The sequence below is a fragment of the Phocoena phocoena genome, chromosome 18, assembly GCF_963924675.1.
Source record: "Phocoena phocoena chromosome 18, mPhoPho1.1, whole genome shotgun sequence".
Lineage (NCBI taxonomy): Eukaryota > Metazoa > Chordata > Mammalia > Artiodactyla > Phocoenidae > Phocoena > Phocoena phocoena.
Genome location: NC_089236.1, coordinates 8,711,720 through 8,734,528, shown reverse-complemented (window position 1 = coordinate 8,734,528; position 22,809 = coordinate 8,711,720). Strand labels below are relative to the sequence as shown.

The following is a 22,809-nucleotide window of genomic DNA, read 5'->3' as shown; positions in this document are numbered from 1 at the left end:
GCTCACCGCAGCTCAAGGTAGTCCACGTGCAGCAATGAAGACCCAATGCAGCCAAGAAAAAGAAAAAGCCAGCTTAGTGAATGGAAGAAGATATTTGCAAATCATATATCTGATAGGGGTTAATATCCAAAATATATAAAGAAGTCATACAACTCAATAATAAATAAACCAATCCAATTAAAAAATGAGCAGAGGATCTAAATAGACATTTTTTCAGGGATGACATAGAGACGTCTGACAGGCACATGAAACGATGCTCAACATCACTGAACATCAGGGAAATGTAAATCAAAACCACATGAGATATCACCTCATATGTTTCAGAATGGCTACTATTAAAAGGGTAAGAAATAACAAGTGTTGGCAAGGGTGTGGAGAAATGGAAACTCTCATGCATTGTTGATGAAAATGTAAATTGGTGCAGCCACTATGGAAAACAGTATGGAGGTTCCTCAGAAAATTAAAAATAGAACTACCATATGATCCAGCAATCGACCTCTGTTATTTATTCAAAGAAAATGAAAACACTAATTTGAAAAGATAAATGTACCCCAATGTTTATAGCAGCATTATTTATATAGCTAATATATGTAAACAACCTTAGTGTCCATTGGTGGATGAATGGATTGAGAAGATGTAGTACATATATACACAATGGAGTACTACTCAGCCATAAGAGAATGAAATCTTGCCAATTGAGACAACATGGATAGCCCTTGAGAGTATTATGCTAAGTGAACTAAGAGAGTCAAGGACCATATGATTTCACTTACCTGTAGAATCTATAAAACAAGCAGACAGAACTGAGCAAAACTCATAGACACAGAGAAAAGATTGGTGGTTGCCAGAGTTGGGGGAGGTGGTTGGAGGGTGAGCAAAAGGGGTGAAGGAGATGAAGAAATATAACTTCTAGTCATAATATACATAAGTCGTTGGGATGTAGTATACTGCATGGTCTTTAATGTTATATTGCAAATTTGAAAGATGCTAAGAAATTAAATCTTAAAAGTTCTCATCACAAGAAAATGAAATTTTTTTTAAGATTTATTTTTTATTTTTGGCTGCGTTAGGTCTTCGTTGCTGCACGTAGGCTTTCTGTAGTTGTGGCAAGAGGGAGCTACTCTTCGTTGTGGTGCGCAGGTTTCTCATTGCAGTGGCTTCTCTTGTTGCGGAGCATGGGCTCTAGGCACACGGGCTCAGTAGTTGTGGCTCATGGGCCCTAGAGCGCAGGCTCAGAAGTTGCGGCGCATGGGCTTAGTTGCTCTGCGGCATGTGGGATCTTCCCAGACCAGGGCTCGAACCCGTATCCCCTGCATTGGCAGGCGGATTCTTAACCACTGTGCCACCAGGGAAGTCCTGAAAATAATTTTTTTTGTAACTTTGTATGGTGACACGTGGTAAATAGATTTATTGGGGTGATCATTTTTCAGTGCACACAGATGTCAAATCATGTTCTATACCTGAAACTAATGTTGTATGTCAATTATACCTTAATAATAAAAAATACGGGCTGAAAAACTGCGGAGGGAGAGCAAGATATGAAATAATGATCTCATAATAGGAATTTGAAACTATCAGGGAGCATAATTGTATTATAGGATTGTCTGATAGCATTGAGGGCTCATTGTGAGATTTGACACTCTTTAAGATATGCTTGGTTGCATTTGTGGTCTAGTAATGTCACATCTCAACATGTGCAGATGTGGAAAGGTTTTAACTAGTTGATATTTTTGAGTGTCAGCAAGGGAGTGATTATAATCCATGGAATTTAAACTTGTTCGGAAGAGGAGTGAAGATAGGTGGTGGGTAGTGGAAAAAGTAGCGAGGTCTACAGGTTGTTATTGATGATGGGAGAAGAATTTTTGAAAAGGGTTGGGGGCTAGAGCAAAAGGGGCCTGGAAGCATATCTGAGTGGGATGCTTAAGCATGAGATTCTGGAGCTGATACACTTATTGCTATGGATGGGGTTTTTGTATAGCCATGAAATTGGGTGGCCAAGGTAGGATGGAGGGGAGCAGAGATTCCCTGGAGATAAGAATGTTAAAACTGAGAGGAAAAAGATACTGTTTGGGTTAGTCATGAGGATGTTGCAGTCCCTGAGAATGACATCAGACATTGGGATGGATAGGAAGACAGTGAGCAATAAGCTATTGTTTATTCAATGAATAAGGCAGTGTGAGCAGGAGGGCTTTAGGTCAGCGGTTCTCAGCCACAGCTGCACCTTAAAATCATATGAGGGACATTATAAGTAACTATGGTGGGCCGCTGTCCTGAGGGTTTGATTTAAGGGATCTGGGGTGGGACCTGTGTCCCAGAGTATCTTAAAAGCTTCCCCAATGACTCAAATGTACTCCAAGGTTCCCAACTACTGCTGCGGGTGATGGGGATGGAGATGGGCTTGAGGAAGGAGGATGGTTAGTGCACCCGGGCAGCGTGAATTTCAAAGTCTCTGGGCTGTTTGAAAGAAATAAAGAAAGAAGGGTTGGAAATCCGTAGAGCGGAGCAGCGGGGAGTTTTGTCAACCTCCTGGCCCAGGAACTCCTGGAAGTTGTTGGCAGGTGGCCAAAGTTCTTGGAACCCAAAGTTAGCGTACAGTGTTAGAGAAAGAGTTTGCTGTTAAAAGCAAAGTCTGGGCTAGAGGAGATGGTGACAGAGAAGGAAGTGCCTGACAGGAAACTGCTTTGTAATGGTCTGCGTGATTTCTAGTCATTCACTTCCTGTGACCTCAAATACAAAACAAAGTAACAAATCAATGACAGATTTGGAGTTGAATCACTACACAAACACCCTCCATGGAAAAATGATTGAGGGTGTGAACTTTGCTGGAGAATAAATTTCTCCTAATTCAACAACTTTCAAAGTGAGGTGGCCATTAAAATGCTGGTTTGGTGGACCCTGCTCTGGATTTACCTGAGTGAGCACTTACTTTTGTCTAGCCTCCTCCAGTGATTCTTAGGTTCAAGAACCACCAGAGCAGTGTTACAATCTTAGAGTGGATTAGAATCACCTGGGGAACTTTAAACAGCCCTGGAGTTGCACACTTCAGACCAGTTAAATCAATCTCTGGAGGAGTGGAGTGGGTATTGGAGTTTGCAGTTCCCCACATGATTTAATGTGCAACTAAGATTTCAAACTCACTGCAATATGCTCTGATTCTTACAGGAGAGACAGGTGTGTATCCTGTTTTTTCCTCAGAGGCTTTGCATACCACCTCTATGTTTTTAGACTTCTCAGTAGCAGACTCACACATCCATCCATTTGCTCGCCATTTGTCTGGGGTGTCTAACTAGGCAAATCAAAGTTAACATGTCTAAAATTAAATCTTGATTTCCACTTTCCAAATGTGCACCTCCTTGTGTTGGTAAATAGCAACTCTGTTCTTCTAGTTATTTGGGCCAAATTTTGGAGTCTCTCACATTTCCATGTGTCATCAAGTCCTGTCAGCTCTATCTCTGAAATGTTTCCAGAATAGGCCCACTTCTAATAACCTGTGTTGCTATGCCCCGAGCCCAAGCCAACATAGCTCGTAGGTGCACTGTTGCAATAGCCTTCTAACTGGTCTTCCTGCTTCTGCGGTCCTATAGTCTATTCTGCAACATAGCAGCCAGAGTGATCCTTTTTTAAAAATTTATTTTTATTGTGGTAAAATAGGTATAACCTGAAATTTACCATCTTAAGTACACAGTTAAGTGACATTAAGTACATTCACCATGTAGTGTAACCATGCCACTGTCTATTTCCAGAATTTTTTCATCATATAGATCAGTGGAACAGGATAGAAAGCCCAGAGATAAACCCATGCACATATGGTCAACTTATCTTTGATAAAGGAGGCAAGAATATACAGTGGAGAAAAGACAGCCTCTTCAATAAGTGGTGCTGGGAAAACTGGACAGCTACATGTAAAAGAATGAAATTAGAACACTCCCTAACACCATACACAAAAATAAACTCAGAATCGATTAAATACCTAAATGTAAGGCCAAACACTATCAAACTCTTAGAGGAAAACATAGGCAGAACACTCCATGACATAAATCACAGCAAGATCCTTTTTGACCCACCTCCTAGAGAAATGGAAATAAAAACAAAAATAAACAAATAGGACCTAATGAAACTTAAAAGCTTTTGCACATCAAAGGAAACCATAAACAAGTTGAAAGGACAACCCTCAGAATGGGAGAAAATATTTGCAAATGAAGCAATGACAAAGAATTAATCTTCAAAATTTACAAGCAGCTCATGCAGCTCAATATCAAAAAAACAAACAACCCAATCCAAAAATGGGCAGAAGATCTACACAGGCATTTCTCCAAAGAAGATATACAGATTGCCAAAAAACACGTGAAAGAATGCTCAACATCATTAATCATTAGAAATGCAAATCAAAACTACAATGAGATATCATTTCTGTCCTGTTTTCTTGTTCTTCATGGCCTGGCATAGACAAACAAGCATATCTCCTCTCCCTGAAATTATAAAATCTTTGGGAACAGGGATATATCTGTTTTGATAACTGCAGTATCCCCTGAAACAGTGCCTAGCCCAGAGTGGGTACATAATAAATATTTGCTGAATCAAGGAAAAAACTCAGCTCATGATGGACATTCAAATATCAATTAATTGTGAGTAAGTGTATAAAAAAGCTTAAAAAAACCCCACCTTTAGTCAGATATAATTAAGATACTGTAAAACCACCCATGGACACTAATGTCTATGTTCTTCAGGCAGGTATTTGGAAGCAGGTGTAAGCTATTGATGTAAGCAGCCTGGAGGTCCCCTTATTTCTTTATTTTTAAATTCGTTTTTTAAATTTTATATTGGACTTTATTTGATTTACAGTGTTGTGTTTCAGTTGTACAGAAAACTGATTTAGTTATACATATACGTGTCTCTATTTTTTTTCAGATTCTTTCCCCGTATAGGTTATATTACAGAGTATCAAATAGAGTTCCCTGTGCTATACAGTAGGTCCTTGTTGATTATTTTATATACAGTACTGTGTGTATGTTAATCCCAAATTCCTAACTTATCCCTGCCCTCCACCTTTCCACTGTGGTAACCATAAGATTGTTTTCTAAGTCTGTGAATCTGTTTCTGTTTTGTAAATAAGTTAATTTGTATCATTTTTTTAAGATTCTACATATAAGTGATATCATATGATATTTGTCTTTTCTCTGTCTGGCTTACTTCACTTAGTATGATAATCTCTAGGTCCATCCATGTTGCTGCAAATGGCATTATTTTGTTCTTTTTAATGGCTGAGTAGTATTCAGTTGTCTATTTATACACCACATCTTCTTTATCCAGTCATCTGTTGATGGACACTTAGGTTGCTTTCATATCTTGGCTACTATAAATAGTGCTGCAGTGAACATTGGGGTCCATGTGTCTTTTTGAAGTATGGTTTTCTCCAGAGATATACCCAGGAGTGTGATTGCTGCATCATATGGTAGCTCTATTTTTAGTTTTTTAAGAACCTCCATACTGTTTTCCATAGTGGCTTCACCAATTTGCATTCCCACCAACAGTGTAAGAGTGTTCCCTTTTCTCCACACCCTCTCCAGCATTTATTGTTTGTAGATTTTTTGATGATGGTCATTCTGACCAGTGGGAGGTAATATCTCATTGTAGTTTTGATTTGCATTTCTCTAATAATTAGTGATGTTGAGCAGCTTTTCACGTGCCTCTTGGCCATCTGTATGTCTTCTTTGGAGAAATGTCTATTTAGATCTTCTGCCCATTTTTTGATGGCGTTGTTTGTTCTTTTTCATATAGAGCTGCATGAGCTGTTTGTATATTTTGAAGATTAATCCCTTGTCAGTTGCATCGTTTGTAAATATTTTCTCCCATTTTGTGGGTTGTCTTTGCATTTTGTTTATGGCTTCCTTTGCTGTGCAAAAGCTTTTAAGTTTAATTATGTCTCATTTGTTTTTGCTTTTATTTTCATTACTCTGGGAGGTGGATCCAAAAAGATATTGCTGTGATTTATGTCATAGAGTGTTCTGCCTATGTTTTCCTCTAAGAGTTTTATAGTATCCAGTCTTACATTTAGGTCTTTAATCCATATTGAGTTTTTTTTGTGTATGGTGTTAGAGAATGTTCTAATTTCATTCTTTTACATGTAGGTGCCCAGTTTTCCCAGCACCACTTACTGAAGAGACTGTCTTTTCTCTGTTGTATATTCTTGCCTCTTTTGTTGTAGATTAATTGACCATAAGTGTGTGGGTTTACTTCTCGGCTTTCTATCCTGTACCACTGATCTATATTTCTGTCTTTGTGCCAGTACCAAACTGCTTTGATTACTGTAGCTTTATAGTATAGTCTGAAGTCAGGGAGCCTGATTCCTCCATCTCTGTTTTTCTTTCTCAAGATTGATTTCGATATTCAGGATCTTTTCTGTTTCCATACAAATTTTAAGATTTTTTTGTTCTAAATCTGCAAAAAATCCCATTGGTCATTTGATAGGGATTGCATTGAATCTGTAGATTGCCTTACGTAGTATAGTCATTTTAACAATATTGATTCTTCCAATCCAAGAACGTGGTATATTTATCCATCTGTTTGTGCCTTTGATTTACTTCTTCAGCATCTTATAGTTTTCAGAGTACAGGTCTTTTGCCTCCTTAGGTAGGTTTATTCCTAGGCATTTTATTCTTTTTATTGTGATAGTAAATGGGATTGTTTCTTATTTTTGGGAGGGGGAGACCTTGTCTTTGTGCTACAAAGTCCATGTTTAATTTTTAAAAATTAATATGATTTTCTTTTCATATGAAACATGGCAGGTTTCAGAACTAATTATCCCATTATTGTAGGACTATGGGAATTACTCTTTGATTTTCAAAAGAGAAAGTTAGATTTTCTTTTTTTATTTTTTTAAGTTATTTCAGAGATATACATTTTATTTTATTTTTTTATTATTATTTTTCTTGCAGTATGTGGGCCTCTCACTGCCGTGGGCTCTCCCGTTGTGGAGCACAGGCTCTGGATGCGCAGGCTCAGCAGCCATGGCTCACGGGCCCAGCTGCTCCGCGGCATGTGGGATCTTCCCGGACCGGGGAATGAACCCGTGTCCCCTGCATCGGCAGGCGGACTTTCAACCACTGCGCCACCAGGGAAGCCCTCAGAGATATACATTTTAAAATAATAACTAGAATTATGACTTATAACATTATATCAGAACATATAAGATTTTTAGAAATTTCATGTAATGTCTGAAACATTTATATTAACATATTTCCATACAAATAAGCAAAGAAAATTTAGTATTAGTTTTTGTTTTGTTTGTTTCTTTTCTTATACTGCAGGTTCTTATTACTCATCAGTTTTATACACACCAGTGTATACATGTCAATCCCAATCGCCCAATTCAGCCCACCACCATCCCCACCCCACTGTGGTTTTCTCCCCTTGGTGTCCATACATTTGTTCTCTACATCTGTGTCTCAAATTCTGCCCTGCAAACCGGTTCATCTGTACCATTTTTCTAGGTTCCACATACATGTGTTAATATACGATATTTGTTTTTCTCTTTCTGACTTACTTCACTCTGTATGACAGTCTCTAGACCCATCAACATTCTCAACAAATGATTTAATTTTGTTCCTTTTTATGGTTGAGTAAATTGCATTGTATATATGTACCACAACTTCTTTATCCATTTGTCTGCCAATGGGCATTTAGGTTGCTTCCATGACCTGGCTATTGTAAATAGTGCTGCAATGAACATTGGGGTGCATGTGTCTTTTTGAATTATGGTTTTCTCTGGGTATATGCCTAGTAATGGGATTGCTGGGTTGCATGGTAGTTCTATTTTTAGTTTTTTAAGGAACCTCCATACTGTTTTCCATAGTGGCTATATGAGTTTACATTCCCACCAACAGTGCAAGAGGGTTCCCTTTTCTCCACACCCTCTCCAGCATTTGTTGTTTGTAGATTTTCTGATGATGCCCATTCTAACAGGTGTGAGGTGGTTCCTCATTGTAGTTTTGATGTGCAGTTCTCTAATAATTAGTGATGTTGAGCAGCTTTTCATGTGCTTCTTAGCCATCTGCATGTCTTCTTTGGAGAAATGTCTATTTAGGTCTTCTGCCCATTTTTGGATTGGGTTGTTTGTTTCTTTAATATTGAGCTGCATGAGCTGCTTATATATTTTGGAGATTAATCCTTTGTCCGTTGCTTCGTTTGCAAATATTTTCTCCCATTCTGAGGGTTGTCTTTTCGTCTTCTTTATGGTTTCCTTTGCTGTGCAAAAGCGTTGAAGGTTCATTAGGTCCCATGTGTTTATTTTTCCTTTTATTTCCATTACTCTAGGAGGTGGATCAAAAAATATCTTGCTGTGATTTATGTCAGAGAGTGTTAAGCCTATGTTTTCCTAAAGAGTTTTATAGTGTCCGGTCTTACATTTAGGTCTCGAATACATTTTGAGTTTATTTTTGTGTATGGTGTTAGGGAGTGTTCTAATTTCATTCTTTTACATGTAGCTGTTCAGTTTTCCCAGCACCAGTTATTGAAGAGACTGTCTTTTCTCCATTGTATATCTTTGCCTCCTTTGTCATAGATTAGTTGACCATAGGTGCGTGGGTTTATCTATGGGCTTTCTCTCTTGTTCCATTGATCTATGTTTCTATTTTTGTGCCATTACCATATTGTCTTGATTACTGTACCTTTGTAGTATAGTCTGAAGTCAGGGAGTCTGATTCCTCCAGCTCCATTCTTTTCCCTCAAGACTGCTTTGGCTATTCGGGGTCTTTTGTATCTCCATACAAACTTTAAGATGATTTGTTCTAGTTCTGTAAAAAATGCCATTGGTAGTTTGATAGGAATTGCATTGAATCTGTCGATTGCTTTGGGTAGTACAGTCATTTTCACAATATTGATTCTTCCAATCCAAGAACATGGTATATCTCTCCATCTGTAGGTATCATCTTTAATTTCTTTCATCAGAGTCATATAGTTTTCTGCATACAGGTCTTTTGTCTCCCTAGATAGGTTTATTCCTAGGTATTTTATTCTTTTTGTTGCATTGGTAAATGGGAGTGTTTCCTTAATTTCTCTTTCAGATTTTTCATCATTAGTGTACAGGAATCAACATTTTCTGAGCATTAATTTTGTATCCTGCAACTTTACCAAATTCATTGATTATCTCTAGTAGTTTTCTGGTGGCATTTTTAAGATTCTCTGTGTATAGTATCACGTCATCTGCAAACAGTGACAGTTTTACTTCTTCGTTTCCAATTTGTATTCCTTTTATTTCTTATTCTTCTCTGACTGCTGTGGCTAGGACTTCCAAAACTCTGTTGAAAAATAGTGGTGAGAGTGGACATACTTCTCTCGTTCCTGATCTTAGAGGAAATGCTTTCAGTTTTTCACCATTGAGAATGATGTTTGCTGTGGGTTTGTCGTATATGGCCTTTATTATGTTGAGGTAGGTTCCCTCTGTGCCCACTTTCTGGAGAGTTTTTATCATAAATGAGTGTTGAATTCTGTCAAAAGCTTTTTCTGCATCTATTGAGATGATCATATGGTTTTTATTCTTCAATTTGTTAATATAGTGTGTCACATTGATTTATTTGCATATATTGAAGAACTTGCATCCCTGGGATAAATCCCACTTGATCATGGTGTATGATTCTTTTAATGTGTTGTTGGATTCTGTTTGTTAATATTTTGTTGAGGATTTTTGCATCTATATTCATCAGTAATATTGGTCTGTAAGTTTCTTTTTTTGTAGTATCTTTGTCTGGTTTTAGTATCAGGGTGCTGGTGGCCTCATAGAATGAGTTTGGGAGTGTTCCTTCCTCTGCAATTTTTTGGAAGAGTTTGAGAAGGATGGATGTTAGCTCTTCTGTCAATGTTTGACAGAATTCACCTGTGAAGCCATCTGGTCCCGGACTTTTGTTTGTTGGAAGATTTTTTTTGTGTGTGTGGTACACCGGCCTCTCACTGTTGTGGCCTCTCCCATTGTGGAGCACAGGCTCTGGATGCGCAGGCTTAGTGGCCATGGCTCACGGGCCTAGCCGCTCCACGGCATTTTCCCAGACTGGGACATGAACTCTTGTCCCTTGCATCAGCAGGTGGGCTCTCAACCACTGTGCCAGCAGGGAAGCCCAGGAAGATTTTTAATCACAGTTTCAATTTCATTAGTTGTTATTGGTCTGTTCATATTTTCTATTTCTTCCTGGTTCAGTCTTGGAAGGTTATATCTTTTAAGAATTTGTCCATTTCTTCTAGGTTGTCCATTTTATTGGCATAGAGTTGCTTGTAGTATTCTCTTAGGATGCTTTGTCGTTCTGTGCTGCCTGTTGTAACTTCTCCTTTTTCATTTCTAACTTTACTGATTTGAGTCCTCTCCCTCTTTTCTTGATGAGTCTGGCTAATGGTTTATCCATTTTGTTTATCTTCTCAAAGAAACAGCTTTTAGTTTTATTGATCTTTGCTATTGTTTTCTATTTCATTTATTTCTGCTCTGATCTTTATGATTTCTTTCCTTCTGCTAACGTTGGGCTTTGTTTGTTCTTTCTCTAGTTCCTTTAGTTTGTTTGTTCTTTCTCTAGTTCCTTTAGGTGTAAGGTTAGATTGTTTACTTGAGATTTTTCTTGTTTCTTGAGGTAGGCTTGTATAGCTATAAACTTCCCTCTTAGAACTGCTTTTGGTGCAACCCATAGTTTTTAGATCGTCGTGTTTTCATTGTCATTTGTCTCTAGGTATTGTTTTCTTTTTTTTTGCGGTGCACACGCCTCTCACTGTTATGGCCTCTCCCGTTGCGGAGCATAGGCTCCAGATGCGCAGGCTCAGTGGCCATGGCTCACGGGACCAGCGGCTCCACGGCGTGTGGGATCTTCCCGGACCAGGGCATGAACCCGTGTCCCCTGCATCGGAGGGCGGGCTTTCAACCACTGCACCAGCAGGGAAGCCCTCTAGGTATTTTTTGATTTCCCCTTTGATTTCTTCAGTGATCTCTTAGTTATTTAGTAACATATTGTTTAGCCTCCATGTGTTTGTGTTTTTTACTTTTTTTCCCCTGTAATTCATTTCTAATCTCATAGTGTTGTAGTCAGAAAAGATGCTTGCTATGACTTCAGTTTTCTTAAATTTACTGAGGCTTGATTTGTGACCCAAGATGTGATCTATCCTGGAGAATGTTCTGTGCGCCCTTGAGAAGAAAGTGTAATCTGCTGTTTTTAGATGGAATGTCCTATAAATATCAATTAAATCTGTCTGGTCTATTGTGTCATTTAAAGCTTGTATTTCCTTATTTATTTTCATTTTGCATGATCTGTCCATTGGTGTGAGATGTTAAAGTCCCCCACTATTATTGTGTTACTGTCAATTTTCTCTTTTATAGCTGTTAGCACTTGCCTCATGTGTTGATGTGCTCCTATGGTGGGTGCATATATATTTATAATTGTTATATCTTCTTCTTGGATTGATCCCTTGATCATTATGTAGTGTCCCTCCTTGTCTCTTGTAACATTTTTAATTTTTTTAATTAATTATTTTTTTGTGGTACATGGGCCTCTCACTGTTGTGGCCTCTCCTGTTGCAGAGCACAGGCTCCGGACACGCAGGCTCAGCGGCCATGGCTCATGAGCCCAGCTGCTCCACGGCATGTGGGATCTTCCCAGCCTGGGGCACGAACCCGTGTCCCCTGCATCGGCATGCGGACTCTCAACCACTGCACCACCAGAGAAGTCCAACATTCTTTATTTTAAAGTCTATTTTTTCTGATATGAGTAATGCTACTCCAGCTTTCTTTTGATTTCCATTTTCATGGAATATCTTTTTCTATGCCCTCACTTTCAGTTTGTTTGCATCCCTAGGTCTGAAGTGGGTCTCTTGTAGACAGCATATATATGGGTCTTGTTTTTGTATCCATTCAGCAAGCCTGTGTCTTTTGCTTGGAGCATTTAATCCGTTTACGTTTAAGGTAATTATCAATATGTATGTTCCTATTACCATTTTCTTAATTATTTTAGGTTTGTTTTTGTAGGTCCTTTTCTTCTCTTTTGTTTCCAACACTTAAAGAAGTTCCTTTATCATTTGTGTAGAGCTCATTTGGTGGTGCTGAATTCTTTTAGCTTTTGCTTCTCTGTAAAGCTTTTGATTTCTCCATTGAATTTGAATGAGATCCTTGCTGGGTAGAGTAATCTTGGTTGTAGGTTCTTTCCTTTCATCACTTTAAGTATATCATGCCACTCCCTTCTGGTTTGTAGAGTTTCTGCTGAGAAGTCAGCTGTTAGCATTATGGGAGTTCCCTTGTATGTTATTTGTCATTTTTCCCTTGCTGCTTTCAATAATTTTTCTTTGTCTTTAAGTTTTGCCAATTTGATTACGATGTGTCTTGGCGTGTTTCTCCTTGGGTTTATCCTGTATGGGATTCACTGTGCTTCCTGGACTTGGGTGGCTATTTCCTTTCCCATGTTAGGGAAGTTTTCAACTATAATCTCTTCAAATATTTTCTCTGGTCCTTTCTCTCTCTCTTCTTCTTCTGGGACCCCTATAATGCGAATGTTGTTGCATTTAATGTTGTCCCAGAGGTCTCTTAGGCTGTCTTCCTTTCTTTTCATTCTTTTTTCTTTAGTGTGTTCTGCAGCAGTGAATTCCACCATTCTGTCTTCCAGGTCACTTATCCGTTCTTCTGCCTCAGTTAATATGCTGTTGATTCCTTCTAGTGTAGTTTTTATTTCAGTTATTTTATTGTTCATCTCTGTTTGTTTGTTCTTTAATTCTTCTAGGTCTTTGTTAAACATTTCTTGCATCTTCTCGATCTTTGCCTCCATTCTTTTTCCCAGGTCCTGGATCATCTTCACTATCAGTATTCTGAATTCTTTTTCTGGAAAGTTGCCTATCTCCACTTCATTTAGTTGTTTTTCTGGGGTTTTATCTTGTTCCTTTATCTGCTATATAGCCCTCTGCCTTTTCATCTTGCCTGTCTTTGTGTGAATGTAGTTTTAGTTCCACAGGCTGCAGGATAGTAGTTCTTCTTGCTTCTGCTGTCTGCCCTCTGGTGGATGAGGCTGTCTATGCGGCTTGATGGGAGGGACTGGTCGGGATTGTTTGTTTAATTTCTCTTTCTGATCTTTCGTTTTTAGTGTATAGAAATGCAACAGATTTCTGTGTATTTATTTTGTATCCTGCAACTTTACCAATTTCATTGATGAGCTCTAGTAGTTTTCTGATAGCGTCCTTAGGATTTTCTATGTATAGTATCATGTCATCTGCAAACAGTGACAGTTTTACTTCTTCTTTTTCAATTTGGATTCCTTTTATTTCTTTTTATTCTCTGATTGCCATGGCTAGGATTTACAAAAGTAGATTGAATAAAGGTGAGGAGAGTGGACATCCTTGTCTCGCTCCTGATCTTTCAGCTTTTCATCATTGAGCCTGATGTTAGCTGTAGGTTTGTTGTATATGGCCTTTATTATGTTGAGGTATGTTCCTGCCATGCCCACTTTCTGGAGAGTTTTTATCATAAATGGGTGTTGGATTTTGTCAAAAGCTTTTTCTACATCCATTGAGGTGATCATATGGTTTTTATTCTTCAGGTTGTTAATATGGTATATCACACTGAATGATTTGTGGATATTGAAAAATCCTTGCATCCCTGGGATAAATCCCACTTGATCGTGGTGTATGACACTTTTAACGTATTGTTGGACTTGGTTTGCTAGTATTTTGTTGAGGATTCTTGCTTCTATGTTCATCGGTGATATTGTCCTGTAATTTTCTTTTTTTGTGGTGTCTTTTTCTGATTTTCGTATCAGGGTGATAGAGGATCATAGAATGAGTCTGGGAGTGTTCCTTCCTCCCTCTTTTTAAAAATAGTTTCAGAAGGATAGGTGTTAGCTCTCCTCTAAATGTTTGATAGAATTTGCCTGTGATGCCATCTAGTCCTGGATTTTTGTTTGTAGGAGTTTTAAAATCACTGTTCCAATTTCAGTGCTTGTGATTGGTCTGTTCATATTTTCTCTTTCTGGTTCAGTTCTGGTAGATTGTACCTTTCTTAGAATTTGTCTATTTCTTCTAGGTTGTCCATTTTACTGGCATATAGTTGCTTGTACAGTGGTCTCTTATGATCTTTTGTATTTCTGTGGTGTCAGTTGTAACTTCTCCTTCTTCATTTCTAATTTTACTGATTTAAGCCCTCTCACTTTTTTTCTTGATGAGTCTGGCTAAAGGTTTATCAATTTTGTTTATCTTTTCCAAGAATCAGCTTTTAGTTTCATTGGTCTTTTCTATTGTTTTCTTCATCTCTGTTTCATTTATTTCTGCTCTGATCTTTATGATTTCTTCTACTAACTTTGGGTTTTGTTTGTTCTTCTTTGTCTAGTTGCTTTTGGTGTAAAGTTAGGTAGCTTATTTGGGATTTTTCTTGTTTCCTGAGGTAAGATTGTATTGCTGTAAACTTCCCTCTTAGGACTGCTTTTTCTGTGTCTCATAGGTTTTAGATCACTGTGTTTTCATTCTCATTTTTCTCTAGGTATTTTTTTGATTTTCTCTTTGCTTTTCTCAGTGATCCATTGCTTGTTTAGTAGCATATTTTTTAGCCTCCACTTGTTTGTGTTTTTTACAGTTTTTTTTTTCTTGTAGTTGATTTCTAATCTCATAGCCTTGTGGTCAGAAAAGATGCTTGATATGATTTCAGTTTTCTTAAATATTGAGGCTTGCTTAATGGCCCAGCATGTGATCTATCCTGGAGAATGTTCCATATGCACTTGAGAAGAATGTCTATTTTGCTGCTTTCAGATGGAATAGTCTATAAATATCAATTAAGTCCATCTGGTCTAATGTCATTATGGCCTGTGTTTCCTTATTTTTTTCTGTCTGGATGATCTGTCCATTGATGAAAGTGGGGTGTTAAAGTCCCCCACTATTATTGTTACTGTCAATTTCTCTGTTTATGGCTGTTAGTATTTGGTTTATATATTGAGGTGCTGTGCTCCTATAATGGGTGTGTATAACTATTTACAATAGTTATATCTTCTTCTTGGATTGATCTCTGATCATTATGTCGTGTCCTTTGTCTAACAGTCTTTATTTTAAAGTCTATTTTGTCTGATATGAGTATTGCTCTTCCAGCTTTCTTTTGATTTACATTTGCATGGAATACCTTCTTCCATCCTCTCACTTTCAGTCTGTATTTGTCCCCAGGTCTGAAGTGGGCCTCTTGTAGACAGCATATATATGGGTCTTGTTTTTGTATCCATTCAACAGTCGGTGTCTTTTGGTTGGAGCATTTAATCTACTTACATTTAAGGCAATTACCAATATGTATTTTTTTTGTGTGTTTTTTTTTGGCCACGCTTTGCAACATGTGGGACCTTAGTTCCCTGAATAGGGATCGAGCCCATGCCCTCTGCATTGGAAGTGCAGAGTCTTGACCACTGGACTGCCAGGGAAGTCCCCCAGTATGTATGTTCTTATTTCTATTTTTTTTTAAATTTTTTTTAATGATTTAAATTTATTTATTTATTTATGGCTGTGTTGGGTCTTCGTTCCTGTGTGAGGGCCTTCACCAGCTGTGGCAAGCGGGGTCCACTCTTCATCGCAGTGCACGGTCCTCTCACTATCACGGCCTCTCTCGTTGCGGAGCACAGGCTCCAGACGCGCAGGCTCAGTAATTGTGGCTCACGGGCCCAGCTGCTCCGCGGCATGTGGGATCCTCCCAGACCAGGGCCCGAACCCGTGTCCCCTGCATTGGCAGGCAGACTCTCAACACCTGCGCCACCAGGGAAGCCTCTTATTTCTATTTTGTTAATTGTTTTGGGATTGTTTTCATAGGTCTTTTTTCTTCTCTTCCTCTTTTGTTGTCTTCTCTTGTGATTTGATGACTGTCTTTAGTGTTGTGTTTGGATTACTTTTTCTTCTTTGTGTGTATATCTATTGTTGATTTTTGGTTTGCAGCCACCATAAGGTTTTGATATAGCAGTCTATATATATACAGGATTGTGTTAAGTTGCTGGTCTGTTAATTTCAAATGCATTTTCAATAGCCTGCATTTGTACTGTCCTCTTCTCATGATTGCTGCTTTTGATATATTTGTGTGTAGATGATTTCCTATATTTACTGTATGTTTGCCTTTACCAGTGAGCTTTCCCATTTGTAATTTTCTTGTTTCTAGTTTTGGGCTTTTCTTTTCTACCTAGAGAAGTTCCTTTAGCCTTTGTTGTAAAACTGGTTTGGTGGTGCTGAATTCTCTTAGCTTTTGCTTGTCTGTAAAGCTTTTGACTTCTCTGTCGAATGTGAATGAGAGCATTGCTGGTTAGAGTATTCTTCCTTGTAGGTTTTTCCCTTTCACTTTAAATATATCATGACACTCCCTTCCGGGCTGCAGAGTTTCTGCTGAAAAATCAGCTGATAGCCTTATGAGGATTCCCTTGTATGTTATTCGTTGCTTTCCCCTTGCTGTTTTTAATATTTTCTATTTGTCTTTAATTTTTGTCAGTATGATTAATATGTGTCTCGGCAGGTTCCTCCTTGGGTTTATCCTGTATGGGACTCTCTGTGCTTCCTGGACTTGGGTGACTGTTTCCTTTCCCATGTTAGGGAAGTTTTTGGCTATTATCTTTTCAAATATTTTCTCAGGTCCTTTCTCTTTCTTCTGTCCTTCTGGGACCCTTATAATGTGAATGTTGGTGTGTTTAATGTTGTCCCAGAGGTCTTGTAGACTGTCCTCATTTCTTTTCATTCTTTATTCTGTTCTGTGGCAACGATTTCCACTATTCTGTCTTCCATCTCACTTATACATTCCTCTGCCTCATTAATTCTGCTATTGATTCCTTCTAGTGTATTTTTCCTTTCAGTTATTTTATTGTTCATCTGTTCTTTAAATTTTCTAGCTCTTTGTTAAACATTTCTTGTGTCTTCTTGGTCTGTGCTTCCATTCTTTTTTTGAGATCTTGGATCATCTTTAATTACTCTGAGTTCTTTTTTGGGTAGATTGCCTATTTCCACTTCACTTAATTGTTCTGAGGTTTTATCTGGAACATATTCCTCTGCTGTCTCATTTTGTCTAACTTTATGTGTTTGCTCTCCTATAGTCTGCAGAATTATAGTTCGTCTTGCTCCTGGTGTCTGCCCCCGGTAGATGAGGTTGGTCTAAGAGCCTTGTACAGGCTTCCTGTTGGGAGGGACTCATGCCTGCCCACTGGTGGGTGGAGCTGGGTCTTGTCCCTCTTGTGGGTAGGGCCATGTCAAAGGGTGTGTTTATAGGCAGCTGTGGGCTCAGGAAGACTTTAAGCAGCCTTAAAGTCTGCTGAAGGGTGGGGCTGCATTCCTACCCTGTTGGTTGTTTGGCCTGAGGCATCCCAACATTATGGGTAGCCTTTGGGCTGTTGGGTAGGGCCAGGCCTTGGCATCAAAATGGCGGCCTCCAGGACAGCTTACACCAATGAGTACTCTCCAGTACCTCTGCCACCAGTGTCCTTGTCCCAACAGTGAGCCACAGCCACCTCCTACCTCTCCAGGACACTCTCCAAGATCAGCAGGTAGGTCTTTCCCAGGCTCTTATGAAGTCACTGCTTTTTCCACTGGGTCCCAGTGCAAATGAAATCTTGTGTGCGCCCTCCAAGAGTGACATTTCTGTTTCCCCCAGTTCTGTGGAGTTTCTGCGATCAAGCCCCTCTGACCTTCAAAGCCAAATGCTCTGGGGGCTCCTCCTCCCAATTCCAGATCCCCATAGTAGGGAGCCTGACCTGGGGCTCAGAACTCTCACTCCTGTGGGAGAACCTCTGTGATATGATTATTTTACAGTTTGGGGGTCGCCCACCTGGTGGGTATGGGATTTGATTATATCGTGAATGGAACCCTCCTACCGTTTCATTGTGGCTTCTTTTTTGTCTTTGGAAGTAGATTATCTTTTTGGTAGGTTCTAGTCATTTTTTGTCAATGGTTGTTCAGCTGTTAGTTTTGATTTTGGTGTTTTCGTGAGGTGGGTGAGCTCAGGTCCTTCTACTCTGCCATCCTTCTGGGGATCTCTCTGAGGGTTCTGTCAAAATGTAGATTCTAAATCTGTAGGTCTGCAGTAGGACCTGAGAGTCTGTGTTTCTTCCAGGCTCCCAGAAGAGGTAGCTAATATTGATCTGTGTGCTTTGAGCAAGACTGTAGTGAGGATAACACCAAGCTTCTGAAAGGAATTTGTCTTAAATGATAATACTGTTACTGGTTTGTTCTTAAAGGATATAAGATACAGATGAACACCCATGTGGAACAGATGTGTAGGGCAGGGCTTGGGGAAAGCATGCAGAGCTTCCATGACCTCTCTGGGCACCCCTGCTTGTTCCCCTCCCTAGATGCTCCTCCCCTTGTTTCTGTAATTTGCAGTTCACTGAAAAGAACAACATTAGGCTTTGGAACCTGAAGAGCCCTAAGACCTAACTCTGTGCATGTTTGTGGACATGTGTGCAGGTGCAATGCTAAGTTACAAGCATCTTTATTTCACGGCTGTACTAACATATTAACGGTCTCACCTATTTGTGAGAATAAGACATTCGCATGCCTCTAAAATGTATGGTGCTTTTTCTAAAATACTCGATTTGGACACTACAATTTTAATCAAGTTATGTCTAAGTTGCAGTGCACCTGTCTGAATTGTTTTACGCCCCATGGGTAAAGTGTATCATGTTTTGGGACTAGAAAGCATGGAGATATGAGGAGGTATTTCTCTTATCCCAGAAGCATCTGTTAGATATCTGCCCTCTCCTTTGGGTGGATATCTCTACCTCTTCTCTTTTCTCCATCCCTGTTCCTTGCGAAGTGAAAATTAACACTTCAGTAACAGAGGCACAACACAATACCCAAGGAGATTGGACTGCAGCTCTGAAATCATTGATTGTTGGGCTCAAATGGGGCAGGTCTGCAGCTTCAAAGGGCCTTTCTTTTATACTCAAGGGAGAGAAGGTTAAGAAATAGTGGAAAAGTAGCAGAAATGTTTCACATTAATAAATCTGTTTTTTTAAAAATAAACAGAAAAAAACCTATTACTTCCCATGACTACAGATTATAAGGTATTACTGAAATCTCCGTTTTTTAAAAGAGTAACCCGTCATAGTGGTTCTTTGCTGGATAAGGGGCCATGGTGGAAAATTCAGTCATGACTGGTCAGTCCTATCTACTGTGGGTCCCAGCAGAACTCTGGGAGTTGGCTAGTGTTGTTAACCACAGAGACCTGCATTATGTAAGACTTTTTTTCAGAGAGATTGTGATTCAGTTTCTTTTCTACAAATCATGGAGGATCATCTTTAAGGTAAGGTGAAAATCATCAGAAGAGTATGTTGACAGCAATGTCCAGAAAGTCTTTAAAATAAGTGAATAATTGTACCTATGGTAACATTAAAAAAATCTTGGGTCAGGCTCTGTTGCAGGGTACTTCTAGAAAATTACTACTTATGATTTAGTTGGTGCATGTTAGGAAAGCAAGTTATATTTGTTAATCTAAGAAGTATGAGTAGGAAGACCATAGAGATTAGATTGTTACGTGTCTCCATGACCCTGTTTTTTGAGTGGGGTGAAGAACAGATGGGTTTTGGTGAAAGAACAAAAACTTACTACTTTTTCCTGATTGTTATGGGTCTATTTCAGAATTTTAAGGATGACAACTTAATGATAGGTTATGGACAATTAGAGCTCTTGTTCTTCTCTGATTTCTCTCTTTGATCCCAGTGAGCACTGGGTGAGGGTCACAGTCTTTGGTGTCCACTTCAAGAGGTTACAGAGGCCTCCTGCTCCCAGGGTCACTTTACTGCCTCACAACCTCACTGGCTGCCATTCATGGAACACATATGAGTGTGGCACCCCATACACAAAACTATAAACATGTCAATGGCAAAAATCTTCATTAAGCAGAAATAAAACCTGTGGTCAATATGTATTTTTTTCTCTTAGTCTAAAGAGAATATTAACCGAGATTACATCACAAAAACTTTAAATGTATTTACAGAGTGAATAAGTTACACAGATAAACTTTGAATATGTTTCTAATATGCAACAGGTTACATGCACACAGCTAACACTTGACAGCATTAAGTTTAAGGAGAAAACTTAAGAATGGCCCTTTACATATATATTACAAATAAAATGACATTTCTTAAGAAACAAAGTGATAACTCATATTTTACCGTTGTGATTCTACTTCCAGCTATCCAAACGGATATTAAAATATGCATGCGTAACAGGTGGAAAGACTTGGAGTTTATAATGTTGAATGTCTTTAACTTTTTTCTACAAAATGGCCAAGTTGGTTAAAATTAACACTCATCATTCTGTAGTATAAATATGCTCATAAAAGCAACCTTATAGTAAAAAGCAGCCAAGATCCTTTAAAAAAAGGTCTCTCTGGACCATTTTTGGTGCGAGGGTCCTAATCACAGACCCCTGCAAAGAGATCCAGGGCTTTCGAAACAGTAGCCTAGCAACATAAGAAAGGTACTTCATAGCAGCTCCTTTTAGATACAGTAATTGTATTCAAATTTCAGTGTACATTAAATTGTCCATTTACAATTCCCTTTTCACATATACAGGCTGTCAGCTTTTGACCATCTTACAATTTTCAGTGGCCAGCTTCATTTTGCCTGCCCCTTCCTCAGCCCACCAAAAAAAGAAAAAAAAAAAAGAAAAGGAAAGAATGTACAAGTTTTAGAATAAAAAATATTTTTAGCGAAGAAAACATTGCACTTTTGCCAATCTAAAATTGTTTCTAGAAAGGAAGGTACTGTTCAGAGTAGTCGGCTTTGGTATGCAATGGAAGTCACATCTTCAGTAGTGAGTTGCATTTGCTCAGTAAAATAACACATTTGTGCCACACAGCATGACGGATGGAGGTTGTTCCAGAATGTCCTATGCTACCTTGGTTCTTATAGTATTGCTACACGTGGGAAGTTCTGCCATCCTCTTTAGAAAAAGTCCTACAGGTAACAAGAGGGAGAACAGTCTGACCAAGCCTTTTGAAGGCCGAGAAGACACTGAATGACGTCACCCCAGCATGGCAGCACCCCCAGCTTGGCACCCATGGGGGACGGAAGGCTCCTGTCAGAGACTAGTGCCGGAAACACTGGAGTCTGGAAGGAAAGCGGTGAGGACCCGGTAGCTCTGGGCCCTGCGGATCATGTCCCGGATCTCCATGTTCAGCTCCATCAGCTTGGTGCAGATCTCGGTCAGGCTCTGGTTAGACCCCACCAGTGCGTAAGTACCTGTTTGTCCCAGAGTTTGATGACGGAAATAAATATTCAGTAGTGTCTGGACCTCATCGTCAGAACTGCTTCCAAAGATGTCATTGGGCCACAGACTTCTGCAGTCAGAAAAGAAGAGCAGATTAGAGGCACTATTATTCACAAGTTTGAGAGGTTATGAGTCTTTATTAGTATAAGAAAATTGCTCTTTTAATACAAAAGCTTTTGTTGAGATATAATTCACAAACTGTACAATTCAGCTATCTAAAATATATAGTTCTGTGGCTTTTTTAGTAATATTCAGAGTTGTGCAGACATCACATGATCAGTTTTAGAATATTGAATATTATTGGTTTTGATAAAATATCTAAAGTAAAAAAATATCAGAATGGAATCCCATAATCTTAAAATATTTATTTGCTATAGCATTCTGGTTACAATGAATGTGAATATACTATCAAAATGTAGGGAGAAAAAACCCAAAGAGGCTACATTCAAATAATTAGTTTTAAAATTATGTTGGCATATACTTTGAAGTGTTTGAACATTTTAGAGATGACCAGAACCGAAACCAACACTTCAAACAATAAGTCCTGAAATCTGATGTTTCTGGCATGGTAATGGGAAGGATCTGAGAAGGGTTTATATAAACATCTCGGTGTTCCTTCCGTAGTGATTTAGTCCCCAACCATGACAAAGTAACTATTAGGCATGCATTTCCTTTAACCGTCTCTAAATAGAAATAGTAGCGTCACCTGCATTCCCGGATTTGCCGTAAAGCCTTGCCAAGTTCGTTGTTTTTCAAGCACTCGAGCATGGACTGGATGGCTGCTTCAGTGGACGTGAAGGTCGGCTCAGACCACGCCCCCTCTATGTAGAGAGGGTCGGCTGTGATGGCTGCGGTAGCCTCCTTCAGGTTTTTCTTTAGGTCACTCAGTTCCCTGGACATATTTAGCAGCTGTTAAAAAAAATGTATTTTTACTGTATTTAGTTGCAGGCTGGATTTTACATCCCCAAAGTAAAAAACAATTTGACTGTATGAGGTCTGGTTAAGCAGAAGCTTAATATCTCGGTAAACTAAAATAGGACAGATAAAACCGTACTGCGTGGTATATGTAGGGTTATGGGGCTGAATGCGTTGTATTCAACCATATCAACAGCTGGGATACTCTCCTTATATAAAAGATTGACTCCTTTTAAAATGTCGTCTATTTAAGCAGAAAGGTGTACGTAGAAGTAAAATGCACAAGAGAACAGGCTTGGTAGTTGGATAAAGCTGGGTTTATTAGATGCCAGTTCTGCTTCTTGACTACTGCATAGTCAAGTAAACAAACTTTTGCATACCTTAGTTTTATCATCTGTGAGATTGAAGATATTACCCACCTCTCAGGTTATTTTAAAGATTAAACAAACAGCTTGGCACAAAAGTACCCAATAAATTTAATTATGAACACAGATGCTGTTTGAAGAATAAACTTTTCTCCCTACTCCTATGCCACGGGAAAGATGAAAGACAAAAGAGGGAGGAGGAAAAATCTCAATGTAATGTTAGTATTCATGTTACAAGTAAGAGATATTTTCCCTCAGAATTACTGGAACCAAAAGATTCTGAGTTGTTAAAAAGAGAACCTATGTCACTTCT

At 38.9% G+C, this 22,809-nt stretch overlaps 1 protein-coding gene across 2 annotated transcripts in view; it reads right to left on the bottom strand.

The window, feature by feature from the left end:
- Nucleotides 1-21,027: 21,027 nt before the first annotated feature.
- FRY (FRY microtubule binding protein) overlaps nt 21,028-22,809 on the bottom strand; it is a 251,865-nt gene continuing 250,083 nt past the window's right edge. For both annotated transcript variants that reach the window (XM_065896299.1, XM_065896300.1), the window contains 2 exons: nt 21,923-22,125; nt 21,028-21,286 (listed from right to left, as the gene is read on the bottom strand). In XM_065896299.1, the coding sequence (XP_065752371.1) occupies nt 21,028-21,286; nt 21,923-22,125 (462 nt within the window). The remainder of the gene's footprint in view (nt 21,287-21,922; nt 22,126-22,809) is intronic.